The 17,921-nt window shown below is 41.0% G+C and overlaps 2 protein-coding genes across 3 annotated transcripts; both read right to left on the bottom strand.

The window, feature by feature from the left end:
- Positions 1-67: 67 nt before the first annotated feature.
- On the bottom strand, positions 68-4,683 carry lmod1b (leiomodin 1b (smooth muscle)). 2 transcript variants are annotated; one of them, XM_069147389.1, is made up of 3 exons: positions 4,095-4,682; positions 1,239-2,957; positions 68-1,166 (listed from the first exon to the last, which is right to left on the bottom strand). In XM_069147389.1, the coding sequence occupies exons 1-3, from the start codon at positions 4,368-4,370 to the stop codon at positions 1,140-1,142; spliced, it is 2,022 nt and encodes a 673-aa protein (XP_069003490.1). In that variant the 5' UTR covers positions 4,371-4,682; the 3' UTR covers positions 68-1,139. The 2 variants fall into 2 exon arrangements, with proteins under 2 accessions (XP_069003490.1, XP_069003482.1); XM_069147381.1 differs by lacking the exon at positions 68-1,166 and having other exon boundaries at positions 1,178-2,957; positions 4,095-4,386; positions 4,479-4,683.
- Positions 4,684-7,404: 2,721 nt separating this feature from the next.
- On the bottom strand, positions 7,405-16,630 carry shisa4 (shisa family member 4). The gene is made up of 5 exons (XM_069147369.1): positions 16,324-16,630; positions 13,506-13,683; positions 11,536-11,672; positions 11,252-11,443; positions 7,405-10,457 (listed from the first exon to the last, which is right to left on the bottom strand). Exons 1-5 carry the CDS (start codon positions 16,406-16,408, stop codon positions 10,417-10,419), a joined length of 633 nt encoding a protein of 210 aa, XP_069003470.1. The 5' UTR covers positions 16,409-16,630; the 3' UTR covers positions 7,405-10,416.
- Positions 16,631-17,921: the final 1,291 nt, after the last annotated feature.

The raw sequence follows: 17,921 nt of genomic DNA, 5'->3' as shown, positions 1-17,921 counted from the left end.
TTTATCATACTGAAAAACACGTTCCCATTAATGTTATCAGACAGGCATAACAATTGCAAACGTACCATAATCTTTTATTGAAGACATACAGGCTCTGTAAGAAAAGAAATGTGTAACAAGACATGTGTGTCCTTCATTACACCACTCAGTTTGTTTTGTTAATCACATTGAATTCACCAACATTCACTGAAAAGTACGGCTTTAATGAACAGGAGGGCTGATTTAAGCCTGTAATGGTTTTCCCAAATCCCACAAAGGTTAAGACATGTAGATGTATTACATAAAAGTTATGTAAGATACACCAAGGCTAGAATCGATCTTTACAAAATAAAACATCAGACACTGACGGACAGCCGTTTGCACTTCCTGATTAAAAAATTATGTAATTATTTCCATACTAAAAAGTCTGTCGTCATGCACCAGGATTCCACTGGCCTGCTTTCCAAGCCTGCCTGAGATGTGTTGAGATTTGACAATGAGACACACAATCAAAGACCACCTTGACCTTTTTTCTTTTTCTTACCCAGAATTTCTTAAGTCAGGCCGCCATGTTTGTTAATTCCCTGATATTTCCGCCATTTCAGAATTCCCAGTTTGAACAGATTTACAAGTGACAAGTATAAGGTGGATTCCTTCTCCACGAATAAATAAATGGTCAAATTAATGTTCACTATATCAATTATAGACTTTAGTATATTAGAATTTTATTAAGAGTTATTCGTTATTTATTAAGCTCATCGTACGCTCCCACCACACGCTCACATTCGGATGCATATACAAGCCAACATGTTATATGATCGGCTTCATATTATCTAGTGCAAATAACCAGCAAAGCGTCAATATGAACTGAAGACAAACAGCCTCAAACTCCTGGCACTGTCTGCGGTCGGCTGACAGAGGGCCCTGCTTCACTCATTCTCCACGGAGTCCTTTTGGTCCAGTGTTTGAGGGGAGAATTCATAGTGAGGGCTCGTCATCCAACCTTCTCGTGTTTCGCTCTCTCTACCCGTCCCACCACACAGCTCTTTAACTGGCCCCGGGGGAGGAGGGTGATGTAGAGTTTATCTCCCAGAAAACCGGTTGTGACATGTCTGTTCTCCCTCGCTCTTCTCCTTCACTTTATATTCCAACAGGAAATACTACTGCAGCCACTTTGGCACCGGCACCTATGGGAAAAATCACATGTAAGAATACTTGAATGCAGCATGGCGGAGCAAAACTCTCCCCTTCTTACGTACCTTCTTCAGTTGTTTAACGTTGCTTCCTCTGATTGAGGCAAGCAGCTGGTCCCTTGAGTTCTTACGACCACCTGAGCGGTCTCCATCCAGCGTAGGAGGTGGAGGAGGAGGTGGCCCACCCCCAGGAGGAGGAGGAGGTGGTGGTGGTGGAGCCGGACCCCCAGCTCCTCTTCTGGGAGTCAGCTTTGGCGAAGGCATGGGTGAAGGGGTGGGAGACGGTTTGGGGGAGGCCTTTGGCGAGCACCTCAGAGAGCCTCCACCTCCGGCCTTGGGCACCTCCAGCGTGTCCTTCTTCTCCCCGTTGGCCTGCGCCTGCTTCTGTTCCTGCAGACGCCTCTGCCTCTGTCTGTCCATGTTACGACTCAGTATGTTTGTTGTGGTCATTCTGGGTCCCGCCAACTCAAAGTGGTAGCCCAGTTTGAGCAGGGTGGTGTTTTCTTTCAGGACCTTGATCATCTCCATCTCAGTCTTGCCTCCACAGATGTGGCGCTGGTTTTGAAAGCGGAGCTCGGTCAGTGTGGAGTTGCGCTGCAGCGCCTGGATGAGAGACAGGATGCCCTTGCCGGTGAGATGGTTGGAGTCGAGGTTGATGCTGGTGATCGTCTTGTTGCTGCGAAGCGTGCCAGCGATGGCGTAAGCTACGTGGTCGTCCGCACGGCAGTTGGCCAGAGCAAACGCTTTGATGTGGGAGTTGTTGTGCAAAGCCTCTGCAAACTCGATGAGTGTTTTCGTCTTGATGACCTCTGAGTTGTTGACATTGAGCTCAGTGAGGGAGGGGTCGTTGCTTCTAACTTGCTGCATCAGCTCATCGAACATGCTCGAGTCTTCGTCCTCCTCGTCTTCCTCTTTCTTCTTGCTGTTTGGGCTGTTTTTGGCCACACAGTTACCAAGCTTCTGGGTTTCCTCAACTTTTCTAACTTTACCTTTACTGTCCTCTTTTTCCTTTTTCTCCTCGGCTTTCTTCTCATTGCTAATCTTATCTTTCTCTTTCACGTGGTCACTGTGGTTAACCAGCTCTTCTCTGTCTGTTCTTTTTTCTGCCTTGTCACATTTCTCCTGCACCTCACCCTTCTCAGACAGTTGTCGCTCAACTTTGACATCAGTTTTGTTTTTGTCTTCAACTTTCTTCTCCTCTGTTTTGGGATTCTTCTCTTCTGATTTACTCTCTTGAGCCTGGCTTTCTGGTGCTTTGCTCTTCTTCTCAATCATTTTAGAGACAAGCCCTTGTGTCCTGATACCCTCTGACTTTCTATCCTTTTCCTTTCCTGCATCCTTATCGCTTTTTTCTCGCAGCTTTGAGATAATGTCTTTGGTTTTGCTGTCGTCTCTTCTCCTGCAGTCTTCTTTCCTTTCCTTCTCTTTGCTGTCACCCTTTTTTTCCTGTAACTTGGAGATCATATCCTTTGTTTTGCTACCTGTGCTCTCCCTGTTTTCTCTTCTGTCTCTTAACTTATTGTCCTCATATTTCTCTTTTTCGCTGGTCTCCTCCTTCACGTCAGTCTCTCGGTTTTCCTGCTTCCTGTTTCTACTCGAACGCCAACTTTGCTCCTCTGTCAAACTTTCAGGCCCTTTGCTGTTTCTATCTCCTACTTTGATGTCTCTTTCACTGGAGACACTTGCTTGTTTTGGCAATCCTACTTTTGCGTCATCGTTCCCCTCCTGGCTGAGGCCCATCTTCCTCAGGTATTCCTGCTTCCGGCTCTCTTTCTTCAGTTCACCCTGCATAAGGAAAAATATGTAAGTAAAGCACTTGAATACATGAATATGACAGTACCAAAAACCAAACAATTATAATCAAACGTCAGTGTGGTGGAGTATGTCAAAGGATGTGGTGCCCAAAACCTAAATAAATACAGCAGATAAAGAACAATGCTGTAATATCACATTTTTAAAAGACTGGAGTTTGACATCCTTACAGTCTCATCATTCAAAATTTGTATTGGATAAACGGTGCAGAACTTGTTTTTCCAAACACACACTGTATACTGCATGACATACACAGCATGTATGACGCCTAATTGTGTTAATACTTGTGCAAATACTGTATTTCTTCACTATAAAACAGCTCCTCATCCAACTGCTCATTGTAAACACACCCGCTCTCTCTGACACAATATGGCATGTGTGTTTACAGTCAGCTAAAGGACAAGGAATCATTTTTTATAGCGCAGGGATACATTTGCGGTGAGTAGCTTGCTAAGTGTTTGATTTGTGAGCCTCCATCTGTTTTGCTGTGTGAGCCTGTGGCCCTGGCAGATGTATCCTTAAAAGGCAGTGAGCATAGGAGCAATCAACCAAGGAATTCCATCAGGCCGGGATTAAGAAGCCCCGCAGGGCCGCCGCTCCATCGACTGGAGTGACTCGCTTTTAAACACACAAGCTGCTAGAAACCCTGCTCCCTGACTCACCGGCTCTCGGTTTCTATTGACAAAAAAACATTTATAACGAGTCGCGAGGATTAATAGAAATGTCTCTGGATGTTACTGAGAGGCTGTTTCTCTGCCAGTGAGATGATGGCTAAAGATGTGGGATGGATGCAAGCAAGCCTCAGAGGGGAAAGTAATGTTTTTCCTGGCACAGAAGCCCACTCTGGGGACCCGCTATTTTTTGAGCTGACGGCCTCGGGGTGCATGAGGTCCAGCTGCTTCAAGCAAAATGAAAAATAGCACATGGAAGCTATCATTAGAATACCTTGGGACAGTGGATATTATGTAATGCTGTCATCTGTCAGTCATACATTCAATTTAAAGTCAACCACCTGTTGGTTATTTCTTCAAATCTGATTGAAGGAGCTCAAATATAAAGTAAAGACCGTCTTCAAAACATGCAGATCATACTTAAAGTTTCCTCACTAACCTCAAATGACTGTTCCCTCTGACTGAGCCTCCCTTTGGTTTCACTTCGAGTTGTCGCATCCCGGACGTTGTTGCTCACAGGCGGCTGCGCAGCTTGGCTCTCCCCTTGGACGATGATCTTCCCGTCCTCTGGGTTGAGGTCTGGCACTTTCATAATGTCCTTCTCCAGCTCCTCCACCTCTTCGGGGGAGAGGGTGGACAGCAGGTTGTCCAGGTCCGGGTCCTCGCTGACCTGGCGACCCGTGCGGGTCAGGCCTCTCACCTTTCGCCTGGACATGACTACCTAAGATTTGCTTCGCCCGTGTAGAAGAACAGAGAGAGTTGGTTTCTTTGGAGGTGGTAGTGGTGTTAGTGAGTAAATTCCTTTTATTTTAAATCAGATTACTGTGTAGTTTCTCTCCTGTGGTGAGAAGATGAGTATTCCGATGTGCCGAAGCTGATGTCCTGCCGTCCTGTCACCGCTTACCAAAAAGCTACCAGAGGCATCAATCCTGGCGCAAAGAGGCTGGACTCGCAGTCTTGCAGTGAAGGGTACCAGTGACGAACTGCAAGAGGCTCTCATCATCAAAGTGGACTGTGAGGCTAGGACATTCTTCAAAATCCTGTGAAAGCGCATGTCCATATTTAGTTCAGGGTACACACTCCTTTAAAGGTAATGGGAAGGGCTGAAGTTTACAGAGATGCCAGAGCAGACTTTCACAGACTTCCTATTACACAATCTGTGTTTGTGCATGAAACCAAGTCCTGATTGTTTATTTAGTAGTTACACAGTGAGAAAGGTCAGTGTTTCAAAAAAAAAAATCATATTCCCAACATTTTGGGGAAAAACACTATCAGTAAAAAAAAAAAAAAAGGTTTCATTTATTAAAAGCACACTGTAAAATTAGTGGGACAGTGATTTTTTTATTTGGGGTTGGAGGGGGGACAGTTTTTTTTATTTAAAGAATAAATAAATGTTCAAAGTGAAATAACGTTTAGAAGCCAGTGTGCAGTAAGAAATGATATCCACTGTTTATGAAATTTAGAGACAAAAATCATGCCTACGAAGATGTTTTGAATAAAAAAAAACAGTTGGTTTGATTTTAGGAGAATATACATGAAACAAAGGGTGAGGACTAAAAGTTATTGTATTTTGACATTGAGATTTTGTTTATGATATTTTTGGTGTCAAATAAGTTGTGCTTTGTATAAAGAGTGTGTGCAAAAAGCTGCAGCTTCAATCTACATTTTTTTTGGTCTTGAGGAAAAAGCTCTCTGCAATGTTGCATTTGTTTTCTACTATACTGATGTGGTTGTTTTTATCCCAAATAGTATGTGTAATTATTTACAGTAAAAAAAAGTTACCTTTTAAGGAACATTTTTATATTACAATAAAGGTCAGGTTTAAAATGAGAAACGTACAGACAATAAAAGGTTTCTAAAAACTATCATAAACCTATATTTACTGTAAAGACAATAATAATGTATACAAATCTAAGGTGTACGTTGTCCTTATAACTGCAGTATAAAGTGAAATGTAAATGTAATATACATTACGTCACGGCGACGCCCATTCACAAAGTTGAACGAATGTCTCAATATATCATCAACTACATGTTTAGGTTATTGTGACCCGACTTTAGGTTCATGTGATCAACCAGCTCGACGTAGAATGTGAAAGTATGAAGTGTCATTTCCAGTGGCCAACAGGGGGCGCTGTGATTATGAGCGAATATTACCACACAGGGGTCTTCAGGGCGGGGCTGTTATAAAGTAACGAAAAGTAACGAGTAACGCAAAGTAACGCAAAGTGCCGTGACGACCTTGTGTTACCTGTGCAGGTGTGTTTTAAAGCTGAATATCACGTTTTATATTTGTACACTGAGAGCTCATCACACTCCTGGTTTTATACACCTTAGTTTGAACTGTGACTTCTGGTGCTGACTCGTCATTTAACCCATAATCCACCTGAAAATTTACCTGCAGCATTACAGGAAGGATTTGAACTGACTTCCTTTACATCCTGTGCTCTTAATTTGGAAAAAAACAATGTTTGTACCTGATTTGCCCCTTTTATTGTTTCATTAATGTTGCAGTTGTGTAAATATATTTCTGTGACACACTAATCCCTTGGAAAATGGAGGACAAACTGTTTTCTATCTGATTTTATCTGTTTGCTGAGAAAACATCTATTACTACTTAAAGTACTTACTTAAAGTAACGTAGCAACAAAGTAACAAAACATTGGTACTTGCGTACCGTGCTACAAACAGATCGGGTCCAGTGTACATCCAGGACATGGTCCAAGCTTACATCCCAGCCCGCTCCCTCCGCTCTGCTTCTACCAATCGGCTTGTTGCTCCCTCACTGTAAGCTAAACACTCTACAAAATCAAGACTGTTTGCTGTCCTGGCTCCTAAATGGTGGAATGAGTTCCCCACCGACATCAGGACAGCGGAAACTCTGTACATCTTCCGCCGCAAACTAAAAACACACCTCTTCAGACTTTACCTTGAATAGTAGAACTTTAGTAGCGCTTAAAATGGCACTTACTGATAGAACTTTGTAGTTTGGCTTTCTTGAAGAAATTGTATTTTCTTGATTCTTGCTGTTCTGGGTTTTGTACCCTCATGGTTGAAATGCACTTATTGTAAGTCGCTTTGGATAAAAGCGTCAGCTAAATGAAATGTAATGTAATGTTACGGAAAAGTCACTAATATAGCATGTCGTCCAAAATATCATTAAAAAGTCATAAAAGCGACTAAATTCAAAATGGTGGACTTCCTGTCGAGTTGACGTAACGGTGCAATGTAACTTTTTTGTGCGTCGAGGTGTGATACACATGTCCACCGGATTTGGTGAATTTAGGTAAATGTGGCCGCCGGGGCATCTCTTTAGGGGGCGCTCTCGAGCCGTTTGGCCGCGCCCACTCGCGACTCCACTAGAATACGACATTTTTTCGCCGGGAGACAAATGCGTATCCACTTTCATGAGTTTTTGAATATGATAAAGCCTCCAAAAAGGCAAATCACTTTACGCGAGAATAAGAACGTCGAACGAGTAAGAACATTTTTACGAGAAACAATAGGGCTTTCGCACCGATGCTCGGGCCCTAAATATGTTAACAAAAGTTAAGCGTCTAGTGAAGCTATTTGATGACAGTGAAATTAATTAATTCTGACAAACATCTGAACACATTTAACTTTGTTTGGAGGTTAATACGGACATCTAGTGGCTACTCTCATGTAAACAAACCGTTTTCTCATTATGTACAGTTGGATTTCATAAAAACAAAGCTCTTTAAACATAAAAGACACAGCAGACAATTGCAATTTACATTCCAAAGTTAAATTTTATGTTAATAGAAATAAAAATGTTTCACTTACTTTATATTACAATGTCATACCATCCATATGACAACAGACAACAAGCCATATCCGGACACGTTATTTTGCCAAACTGATGTCAGTTTCATTAAAACACACTCATGGAGTTGGTTTAGAAGCACAAATAAACGGAAACATCATCGTTATGTCAAACTACATATGAAAGCATCTTACGAAGAAAATCCCAGCGTTCTCCTTGTGCTTTACAAAGGCTCAACAAATCTGTACATGTGGACGTCGCCGTCGGAGTGAATCATTTACGCTGTAAACTAGCGGTTCTCATCTGACATTACACAGCAGTAAGTCTCAGGCCTATGCTTCTCTGATCAACAGTGTCAATATGCACCTTAGTTTCACATACAATTTGAGTTGTTCGATGCACCTGAATAAAGACGATCCGGGAATCACCCGTTAGAGGAGGCGGACAGCGCACGCTTGACCCATCGTGTTCCACCGTTCATACAGGTAACAGGCCCTGACCTCTCTGGAGCCCCAATCTGTCGGTGAACAGTTCAAAGAATCGTTTGACATTTCGGGAAGTCAACCCATCTGCTTTCTAGTTGAGTTGAGGATAGATTAGAAGACGGATAGGCGGCCAGTTATTTTAGTGTCGATACTAGATAACTAGTTTTTAAGTTTTGGCGGGAATCGCAAAAGAAGAATAGCTGGGGTTCGGGATGAAGGATAGGTTGAGGTTAAAGTTCGGGGGGGAAACAGACTTTACAACGCCCAGAATCTACTCCCAAGCTCTGTACGAGGGCAGAAAACTCCACCTATCATCTCCTCTGCAGCTCATTCGTCATTATGTCTTGCGGGGTTTCCCCTGTTTATTTGATGCCAGTCCAGGCTAACGGCCCGCTGGCCCCCACCGAAGTTTATCATACGAGTGGTAGAAAGGGCGCAAATGCCATCAGCAGTGACACCTGGTTCAATTGCTGGCCAGACCTTTATTACGTGTCATTTCCTGTCTGTCTGTACTGTCACTTTGTAATAAAAGACACAAATTCAACACAAATAATCAGAACAAAAAGTGGTAGAAAGTACTGCACTAAGGAGAATTTTGAATACTTGACTATTTCCATTTTGCACAACTGTATACTTGTGTACTTCTGTACGTCGGGGGAACTATTATTTTTATTCCACTACTTTTTGAAGTATCTTATTAGTTCCTTGCAGATTCCCATTATTCATACAAAATAATCAGCATATTCATTCTCATGTATACATTTGTGAGCTACCCAGCAGTACATGAGGCAGTTATAATTAGCTTCACCTTCATCAGCTGCTACATTTAAGTAACACATTCATGGAACAATAATTATAATTCAATGATATAATATAAATTATTCCAACATAGAATATAGTGCATAATGACTACGTTTACATTTGGTACGTTTCACTGATAAAACTTTTGTGAGGACGACTTAAGTATTTCTACATGGTTGTATTGGTAGTTTTACTTGAGTAACTACCTTGAAGTACTTTTTCCTCCATTGTACAAGAATGGTGTCAATCTTCTCATTCAACTCTCAGCTGGAAAGCAAAAACGTGCCTCCAAAAATGTCAAACAAATTCTTCAAGGCGACGTGGTCAACAAAGCCTAGTTTTCCGGCAGTAGTCGTTTTTGGCTTTGCAGCTTAGTCCAGGAGGTGAGAACCCATTCACAGTAAAAGGTAACCTCAATAATAATAAATACTCAACGGAAAGATGCCAAAATGTCATATCTTAAGTTACAATAATACATTGTTTTAAAATAACTTGTTACAATATCAGAAAATATTTAGCTGAAGAACAGATTTACAAAATATGCATTTAAATAGTTAATCTCTTCTTTTTCATGGTTAGTCATTATAAGGCGGGAAATTTTGTGTTCATCAAGCAGCATGGCCTGTAACTCCCCTGATCTGATATATTACAAGAAATAAACACTTAACAAGAATTTCAGTGTGAAACATCCTACCAGGCATTATAGGGTTAATCTTAAACTCGTCTATAATTCATTTAAAACAACAAAAGAAGCAGAAGAGGACAGGTAACTTTGACTGGGTAGCATGCTGACGTTGAGATGGTACATGAGAAGGGTGCCACTATTTAACTACCTTGAAGTAATTACTCGAGTCAGATACAAAAAAAAAAAAAAAAGACGAGACAAAGCTCAAACTAACAGGTGACAAAAGGATTCTTATAAAGAACTGCGAGTACCGTAAAATCCAGTAAGCCATCTGACACAAAAATGTCACCCTTGTGACATGCTTCCCTTATTTCCAGTTTTTTTTTTTTAGTTTTTTTTTTTTACTTTAGATTCTATCACAAAGCAAAAGAAACAATACAGATATAAACACATCATGTTATCGTAACTGGAGAATGTGGATCAGTGACAGATATTACCTGGAATGTGGCCGTGGGCAGTTTTCGATTTATCCAGATCTAACAAAAGTGAGGAAGTAAAACATTTTTTTCCTTTAACAAATAAAGAGGGAGTGCCTCGTCTTTTTTTTTTTTTTTTGTAAATACCTTTTCATCCCTCTCCTGTACGGGTAAAGAGCCTCTGTTTTAGGGGACAACCTGTCGTTGAGGTGAGCGTGTCAGAGCAGCGTCGAGATGCAGATACCTCCTCACTTTAAGGGTCATGTGAAACCTGCAGCGAAACCCGCCCAGAGCGATCGGGCGTCCGGTTGCAGGACAGGAACTGATTTACGTTAGTACTGCGGAGAAGTAGGACAACGCTCTAAATAAACGACAACAACAACAACAACAAAAAAAACCATCTTAAAGTGCCTACTGCTCTGTCACAGACAAACCACTGCTAGTCGAAGCTGTAGCGTTTATTTGAGTGTGCATGTGTGTTTTGTTTATTTGCGTGTGTTTGTGTGAGAGTGTTGCTGCCTTCTCCTTTTGAAACAGTCATTTCTCTCAGTTGCAGTTGTTTCCCGCTGAGTGTCCGTGAAGACGAGCCCGTCAGTGACCAGGATACTGAGGTGGAGAGTAAGGTGGTGGAGCTGAAAAATAAATAGGCAAAGTCAAAAAGCCGTCGGATCTTCAGTACATTATCATTATGTTGAAAACAAGTGTTGACTTAAGATACAATTTTCTGGTCACAATATTGTTGTGTTTTTTTTGTGAAAATTAAGGGGAGCTCAGAACAGGAACACACAATATGCAAAAGATGTGGTTAAACAAACAAAATACTGACTGACTTTCAGTGTGGACAACTAACAATCTGCTGATGGCTCTGTGAAGGTGGACTTGGGACACGCTTCTACCAAATTTAATGGCACGAGTCGTCGAGACATTTCACTCAGAATCTTAAATGCCTTATCGTAGAGCGAGAGGAGCTGTTATCTGGTAGCTACGACTGTCTGTAAAAACAAGATGAGGTCAAAACCTAGGGAATGGCTGGACTGCTTATGAAACGCTAAAGCTTCTCATTTAAAATGAAGGCTTTTAATTTGAAACAGATACAGGAAGTCGAGGCGTTCAGTCCTTTTAGCAGGTGTTGAAATGTTGGTGCTACAAGAAACATCAGTTTCTGCAGTAATTGTCAGAATATCTTGTTGGCAGAATCAGAAACCAAACATCCTTATTCTTATACTCCAATAATGCTTTAAACGGAACCACCTCTTTTCTGCACGTTAAGTAAAACAGCTTACCTTTTCTCGGTGTTGATTTATGTGCAAATGTTTTCTTTTATTGTGACATACTAAAAGAGCTATTGATATTAATGATCAAGAAAAAGCATACATAACACCGTGGCCAGGAAACTTTTCAGCTCAGTTCAACACGGTGCTCTTACCCTGGCTGTATGCAGGATCCATCAGGTGTGGTGCGTAAGGTCCCGGCTGCATCATTGCGTAGTGTGGGGGCATGCCGGGATACTGGGGCGCCATTGGATAACCTGCATGTGGATAATCAGAGGGTCCGAGGGGTTTTCCATAAGCATCATACATGGGCTCCACTGGGTAGCTGGCCATGGGGATCTGCTGGACTGTGGGTCAAACACATAAAGACAGCTTTGAAAGGAAACTGTAACCTCATGGTCGTCTGCACAGACATGGATCTAAAGAGCGGAGGTCTGACCATCGTAAGGTGTCCTGCCCCTCTGCTGCCTTCTCTGGTAGAGGTAACAGCAGGAGCACATGAAGCAGCAGACCATGGTCGCAATGATGGCCACAAACAGGAGGATGGAGGAGGCGATGCCAGCTAATGTGGTGGGGCTGAGAGGAGAGAGAGAGAGAAGGGAAAAAAAAAAAAGAAAGAACAAAGAGTGGAGGACTTGGGTTACAAAGCATTCCCTTTGCGACTTTGATCGTGTACCCTCATGTTATTCCTCTCTCCATGTCCTGCTAATTGCGAGTGGATTAAAGCAGAGATGGCTGTAGCGCTTTTGATTCAGACACTGTTAACCAAAGACTGACCCTGATATCACAGCTCAGTAAAGGATGTCCGACCCCGCGTGTCTGCGTCTCTCCCAGATTCCATCACCTCATAATCTCGGTGAAGCAACGAAGCCCTCCATTTCATCTCAGCCTTCGCCGCCCACTGATCTGATCTCCCGGCGGGCTTAAATAAGCTGCAGGTTGTCGGCCCGCTGCTGGATAGTGATGGATGGTTTCTGGTGCTGTGGAGGAAAACCGCCGTGCAGCAGCCTCTCGTGCACAAGCTTGCTTAGTCCAGCATTATCACGATCCCTCACGGGGGACTGTGGCATTAAAACACCACTGAATGCACACAGAGCTGATGTGACAGAACCACTAATGAGAAGACATTACAGTCATTTAGTGGAGTGCAGCCGCTGAACTGTGGAAACAGGCCTGTGTACGAGTCGGTGGATGTCAGGCTTTTTGTAGAAGAAACAAAGGGTGTGGAAGAAATTTGTTGAAGAACAATATAATGCAAAATCACTTTCACGTATATGTTTAATGCCAGTATACTTTATTACCAATTAAATCGCTCTGTACACAAACAATTTATATACCCCATAATCTAAATACTATGGTGCGAATAACTTTTTAGTTCAATGCATGATTTTCATTTGTAATTCTATATATTACAACTTCTTTATCCCCTCACTTTATTAGTGATTATTTACAGCTCACGGTATCATTTACATATGGTGTATATGGTACCTTTAATATTTATTTTTCAATGCTTCATACAGTATACTGTAGATGCTCATAAAGCAGTATACTCCTCTAGTTTGTTAAAGTTAGTCGTCTTTACTTTTCCAGCTGTAAAAGATAAAGTATAAGTGTTAAAGATTTTGATTCAATTGGTTTATATGGGTTCAATATGAACATTGTATAGATATAATACAAATAAAATCCTCGATCTATTGGGGTTAAATAAATGTATACACTTTCTTGAGACTATTCTACTGAGAAACTACAGTGATTATGTGAAACTTGTGAGAAGAGATAAGATGAAGGTCTACTTATTGTTTTCACGCTTCTTTCCCTGTCTCTCACTTAAGTCACATGATCACATCGACCAAGAGAGGCAGCTAATAGCCCCTGAAAGGAGATCACGTTATTGCTTGATTCATCCAAACTAACAGTCAAACGAGAGAAGAAGGAAATACTCACATTAAACAAGCTGAAAGCAGATAATCCCTGGTATTTTTGCCTGATTATCAATTCAAACAATGCACCTATTTTCAAAATTGGAGCATATTCATTTTCTGGTAATCAACTAATTGTTTCAGCTCTCGTGAAATGCTAAATTAGGGACCCCGCTGCGTAGAAATAACGTGCATTGACATTTTCACCTTTAAGATATTTTTTAGAGTCTATTCTTACGTGTGGATTTATGTTTGTAGATGTGTGTTCTGTCTTGCAGAGAAGAGATTTTTGTGAAAAATAACAAAGGATCAGCCTGCTTTAAGCAGATGAAGGATATGCGATTCTGCAGCGACGGCCTTGAATCAGGAACACACACACACACGCACGCACGCACACACACACACACACACACACACTGAGCTCTTGGTGTCAAGGAAAATGAATAAATAAGTCATTAAATTTGTACCCTGCTGCTGCATCTGCCCCCACCTGAACTGGAAGAGCATGCAGCGCTTCTGCTCCCTCTCTGTGATCATCTTGAAGGCGTCCAGGCAGCAGTAGCGACGGTGGCAGTTCCCACAGCAGAACGTGATGAGAGGGCAGTCGAAGCCGTTGTGCCAGGTGCCGTTTTTATCCACGTACCACAGACAGTCCTCGTTCCCGCTGACTGCAAAACAAGTGCAACACAAAGTGTGAGGCTGGGATGACGCAACACGATCCAAAAGTGAGACGAAAGAACCAAACAGCAGGTCCGAATTCAGTTTGTTCTCTGAAGTGTTTATTTTCCTTCTTGCCGTCTCTTATTGTTTGTTTTATCACCAGTGAGAGATGTCCTGACTGTTTACTCACAGACGCAGCTTTGTTCTGCCCTCAGGAAAAGAAAAAAAAAAAACATTTGTATTTCAAACGTTTGCTCGTGCTTTTTTTTTTTTTTAATTATTTTATTTTTTTTTATTCCACATTCAGTCACAATTCAACGTTTTCCCTGAGGTTGAAAACTGATTGGAGCTCGGGTACCCGGGAGATTAAAAAAAAAAAATCTGTTCGACTGCAACTCGGGATCATTTCACTCAAATTATTTAATCTGACAGTTATTTTTTTCAATTCATTCACTGATTGTTTGGTCTAAAAAAAAAAAAACATCAGAAAAAGGACAAGAAAACGCTTATTAAAATCTTGTAGCGCTCATAAAGATGTCAATGATTGTGTATTTTGTCTGCCCTGTTGTCCAAAAACCCTAAATGTTTAATACACCATGATATAAGATAAAGTAAAGCAGAAAATTGTCAAATTTAATGACCAGTAATTATCAAATATTTGGAATTTTTGGTTTAAAAAAAAAAATGACTGGAATTATTGCATATATCAGAATATGAATTCTATTTGCCACTGCAAAGGGAAATCTGCACACATGATTATCCTTTGGAGATGAAGGTTCAACTGAGAAATACACACCGTCTTTCAATAGAATAAACATATTGTAAGCCGTTAAATTGACTGGAGGAGAGCACATATCATTATGTTCTCCACAACATATAATTTAAGGCCACACTAAATTGCACGCTGAAAGCCTTACTGCTTTAAAGAGGCCTGGGAGAAAACTGACACATAATGTTAAGTGTGTCGGTCCGTACAATCTGAGTAAATGCTGAATGCAAAATAAAAGAGAACAGAGAGCTGCATTTACTTGTTGAACGTATTGAACTGATGGAAACTCCATTAGAGGCTTCAGTCGGGCCGAGACCGATATCGAACGGGCTCCTGAACCTATTGGGACTAAATGAAGTGCTGCCATATTCTGCACTGTGATATGAGCTTGAACTGATCTATGACCGTTTCCTATTAGTATTGTTTACCCTGCTTTGTTTAAGCTACCGTTTGTCACATTATTGTCAACCCTCCCAGCCTGTTGAGGAACAGTAACAACTCCGCAGTGACTCCTGCCCTCATGAAGGTTATAATGTTCTGCTTTTGAATTGTTTTACAAAAAAAGGTGCCGATTCAACTTTCTGGTTATTCTGCCGGCCGCAGTTTGTGGTGCATTTAAAATGTGCTGTGTCATACTGGTAGGTTTGAATTATTTTGTCCACCCCTCCCCATTTATATCTATGTGGGTAGGCAAAATAATGGAAACATCTGCTGGTCTGGGTAATATATATCGATATCACATTAATTGTAATGTGAAATTACATATCCTCTATCATAATATCATGATATGGCATTTTTGGTCTTTTTTTTCTGGTTTTAAAGGCGACATTACAGTAAATTGTTGTGATCTAACGCCCTTACCAGACTTCTCTTCTTGTTTTATCATTTGCCTTTACTCACTCATCCGATAAAAAAAAAATAATAATAATAATCTCATTGTATAAATATTTTATGAAAGCACCAATTGCATCCCAACAATATTGTCACAATATTGGACATATTGAGGTATTTGATCACAAATATAAATGATAATATATTGCCCAGCCCTACCTCTCTGTATAATAATAAAACATAACATTACAACCTTCACAAAGGAAGGATTTAATGTAGGACCGCCAGGTTAACTTCAGTGAGGTGTACCTAATAAACTGGCAACCAAGTGTAAACTCCACATTTAAATTCAGACTTGTGTTGGCTGCTATCAGTCATTAATAAGCAAGTTGCTCTGTAATGATGAAGGAATCTTTTACAAACAAAGTCGGGGCTGGAAAATCAATTAAACACAATATCATTTTATATCTGCATCGAATTACTTTTATAACTTATGTATTGTGTTATTATCGGGCTGTCGGACAACCTGCGCGTGAATAAAAGTTTGGTTTAATAATTGCCCGCATGAAGCGTGAAGTATATAAATAAACGACTCGCTGTTTGGAGAATAAAGATTTGTTTCTGGAAAGCCAGCAGCTAACTGTTAGGCTAACAGCTAATTCTTTAAATTCACTTCTAATTAAGTAAATAAAACAACTCGATTTAAAGAAATGCTCAAACATGAGAAGGACTGGTTCACAGGAGACTCCGCTAATGGCTGCCAAATGAGGCCGGGCAATAAACAGTTAGTTTACAGTTATCCAGGCCTGAAGAAATAAACACAAAGCAGCGTGAGATCGTGTTGTCTTGCAGGGGGGGACAGGGGACAGGGGGGGGGGGGGACAGACACAGTCCAAGTTTAGTGGTCCGCTGTTATTAAAAAAAATATAACGGACATGAAGGTCGTGGTGGTGGTGGGGGGAAGAAAACACCGCCTGTGGGATCTACCGGTAAACCGTTTACCGTCCATTAGGCGGCGCGGCCTGGACGGAGAAGCCCGTGATCTTACCCGGAGACGTGCAGAGGACGACGGCGAGCAGCGCCAAAGTCAGCGAGGCAAGGGACATGTTGCCCGTCGGAAAGACCATCCCCATCCTTAGGAACGAGAGCCGAGCGACCGGTGGTTCACGGAGCAGGTGTTTTCATCGGTGGAAACGAACAGAAAACAGCCGGACTAACGGTCCCTTTCCGGCATTATCCCGGTTTGCGAACGGACACCGGACACGGGACGCTGTTTAACGGTCGGTGAGTTTATCCGTCGAAATGACACATCGCGGCTGTGACGCCGTTCAACCGGGACGAAGAGGATGCTGCGTTCCCGTACTTCCCGAAACGTCGGAATTAATCGCTATCGGTGCACTAGCGACAATTCCGGAGCGTAAAAACCCAGACTGTTGAAGGATTCAGGTAAGATTATTTTTGTTTGTCTGTGTTAAAAAAAAATAAAAAATAAAAAACAACCGCGTAAAGTACTGAAACACTCAAAAAATAAAATGTCTTGCATGTAAAATTTTACGAAAGTATTCAGAATAAAATAAAATTACTAAAAGTAGTCATCGGGCACAGTGGCCCATTTCATTAAATCACAATGTATATTGCAGGATTATAGCTACTGATGCATCAGTGTTTACAAAATGGTTGAAATACTTCGTATATATCTGGGTAGTTTGTGAAAAAAAAGGGTGTTTTACGAGCAGCGTAAATGCATCTCCCACTCCCGCCCCGCCCTTATAGAGAAAGAGAGACAAGTGACAGTCTGGATTTTAATCTGGCACCTGGAAGAAACAAACAAAAACAACCCCGTCATAATGTTAAATAGTGAGCAGAAAGTGTAAGAGCATGGCCATATCATAAATCTGAAATATATATAATTCGTAAGGGATAAAAAAATAAACCGAGTAATTGGGTCATATTAGCCCGCTTTTTTTTGTGTGACTGACATAAATATAAACTCAAACACACTCTGAGCTGGATTTAAGATTATATAAATGCATATTGAAAATCGAATTTTAACGTTTTTTTTTTTTTTTTTTTAAATGTATTTACATGCGTCCATAAAGCCCTTTGAATTGCCTTGTGTCTGAATGGTGCTATAAAAATAAACTTGCCTTGCCAACGTGAAGCTGCTGTGGAAATCCATCCATCTGTGAATGAACTAGAAGCTACCAACTCCCCCTTGTGGAAAATCTGAACCTTGCTGAATGTTTTTTGTTTTCCTAAGACTGCAAATGTCATCATCTGTCCTAATAATGCAAAACCTGGACATAAACATAATAATTATTACTATAAACTGCACTTTGCACATAAACATCATTAAAAGTAAACATGTCAGTTTTTACTTCAGAGCGTCCGTTCTCCAAATAGGAGTAATAATTGTTGGTTTAGCAGACTTCAGTTTTATTTTTTTACAGTTAAAATTTTTACAGTTGCATTTAATATTTGAATGTCAATACTGTAGTGGACCAACAAATCAACCTCAAACAATTATGCTGCATTCAATCTTGCCCAAAATAGGTATGAAATGTTTGCAGAACAGTAAGAAACTTGAAAGACATTTTTAAGCTTTTTAAAGAAATGTGATGGAAAGAAATGCAAATATTTGTTCCT

Source organism: Embiotoca jacksoni, unplaced genomic scaffold (assembly GCF_022577435.1).
Source record: "Embiotoca jacksoni isolate LCO1_2020_lvr unplaced genomic scaffold, fEmbJac1.0.p SCAF_1, whole genome shotgun sequence".
Classification (NCBI taxonomy): domain Eukaryota; kingdom Metazoa; phylum Chordata; class Actinopteri; family Embiotocidae; genus Embiotoca; species Embiotoca jacksoni.
The sequence above is the reverse complement of the archived record's forward strand: the minus strand, read 5'-3'. Positions and strand labels throughout refer to the sequence as shown.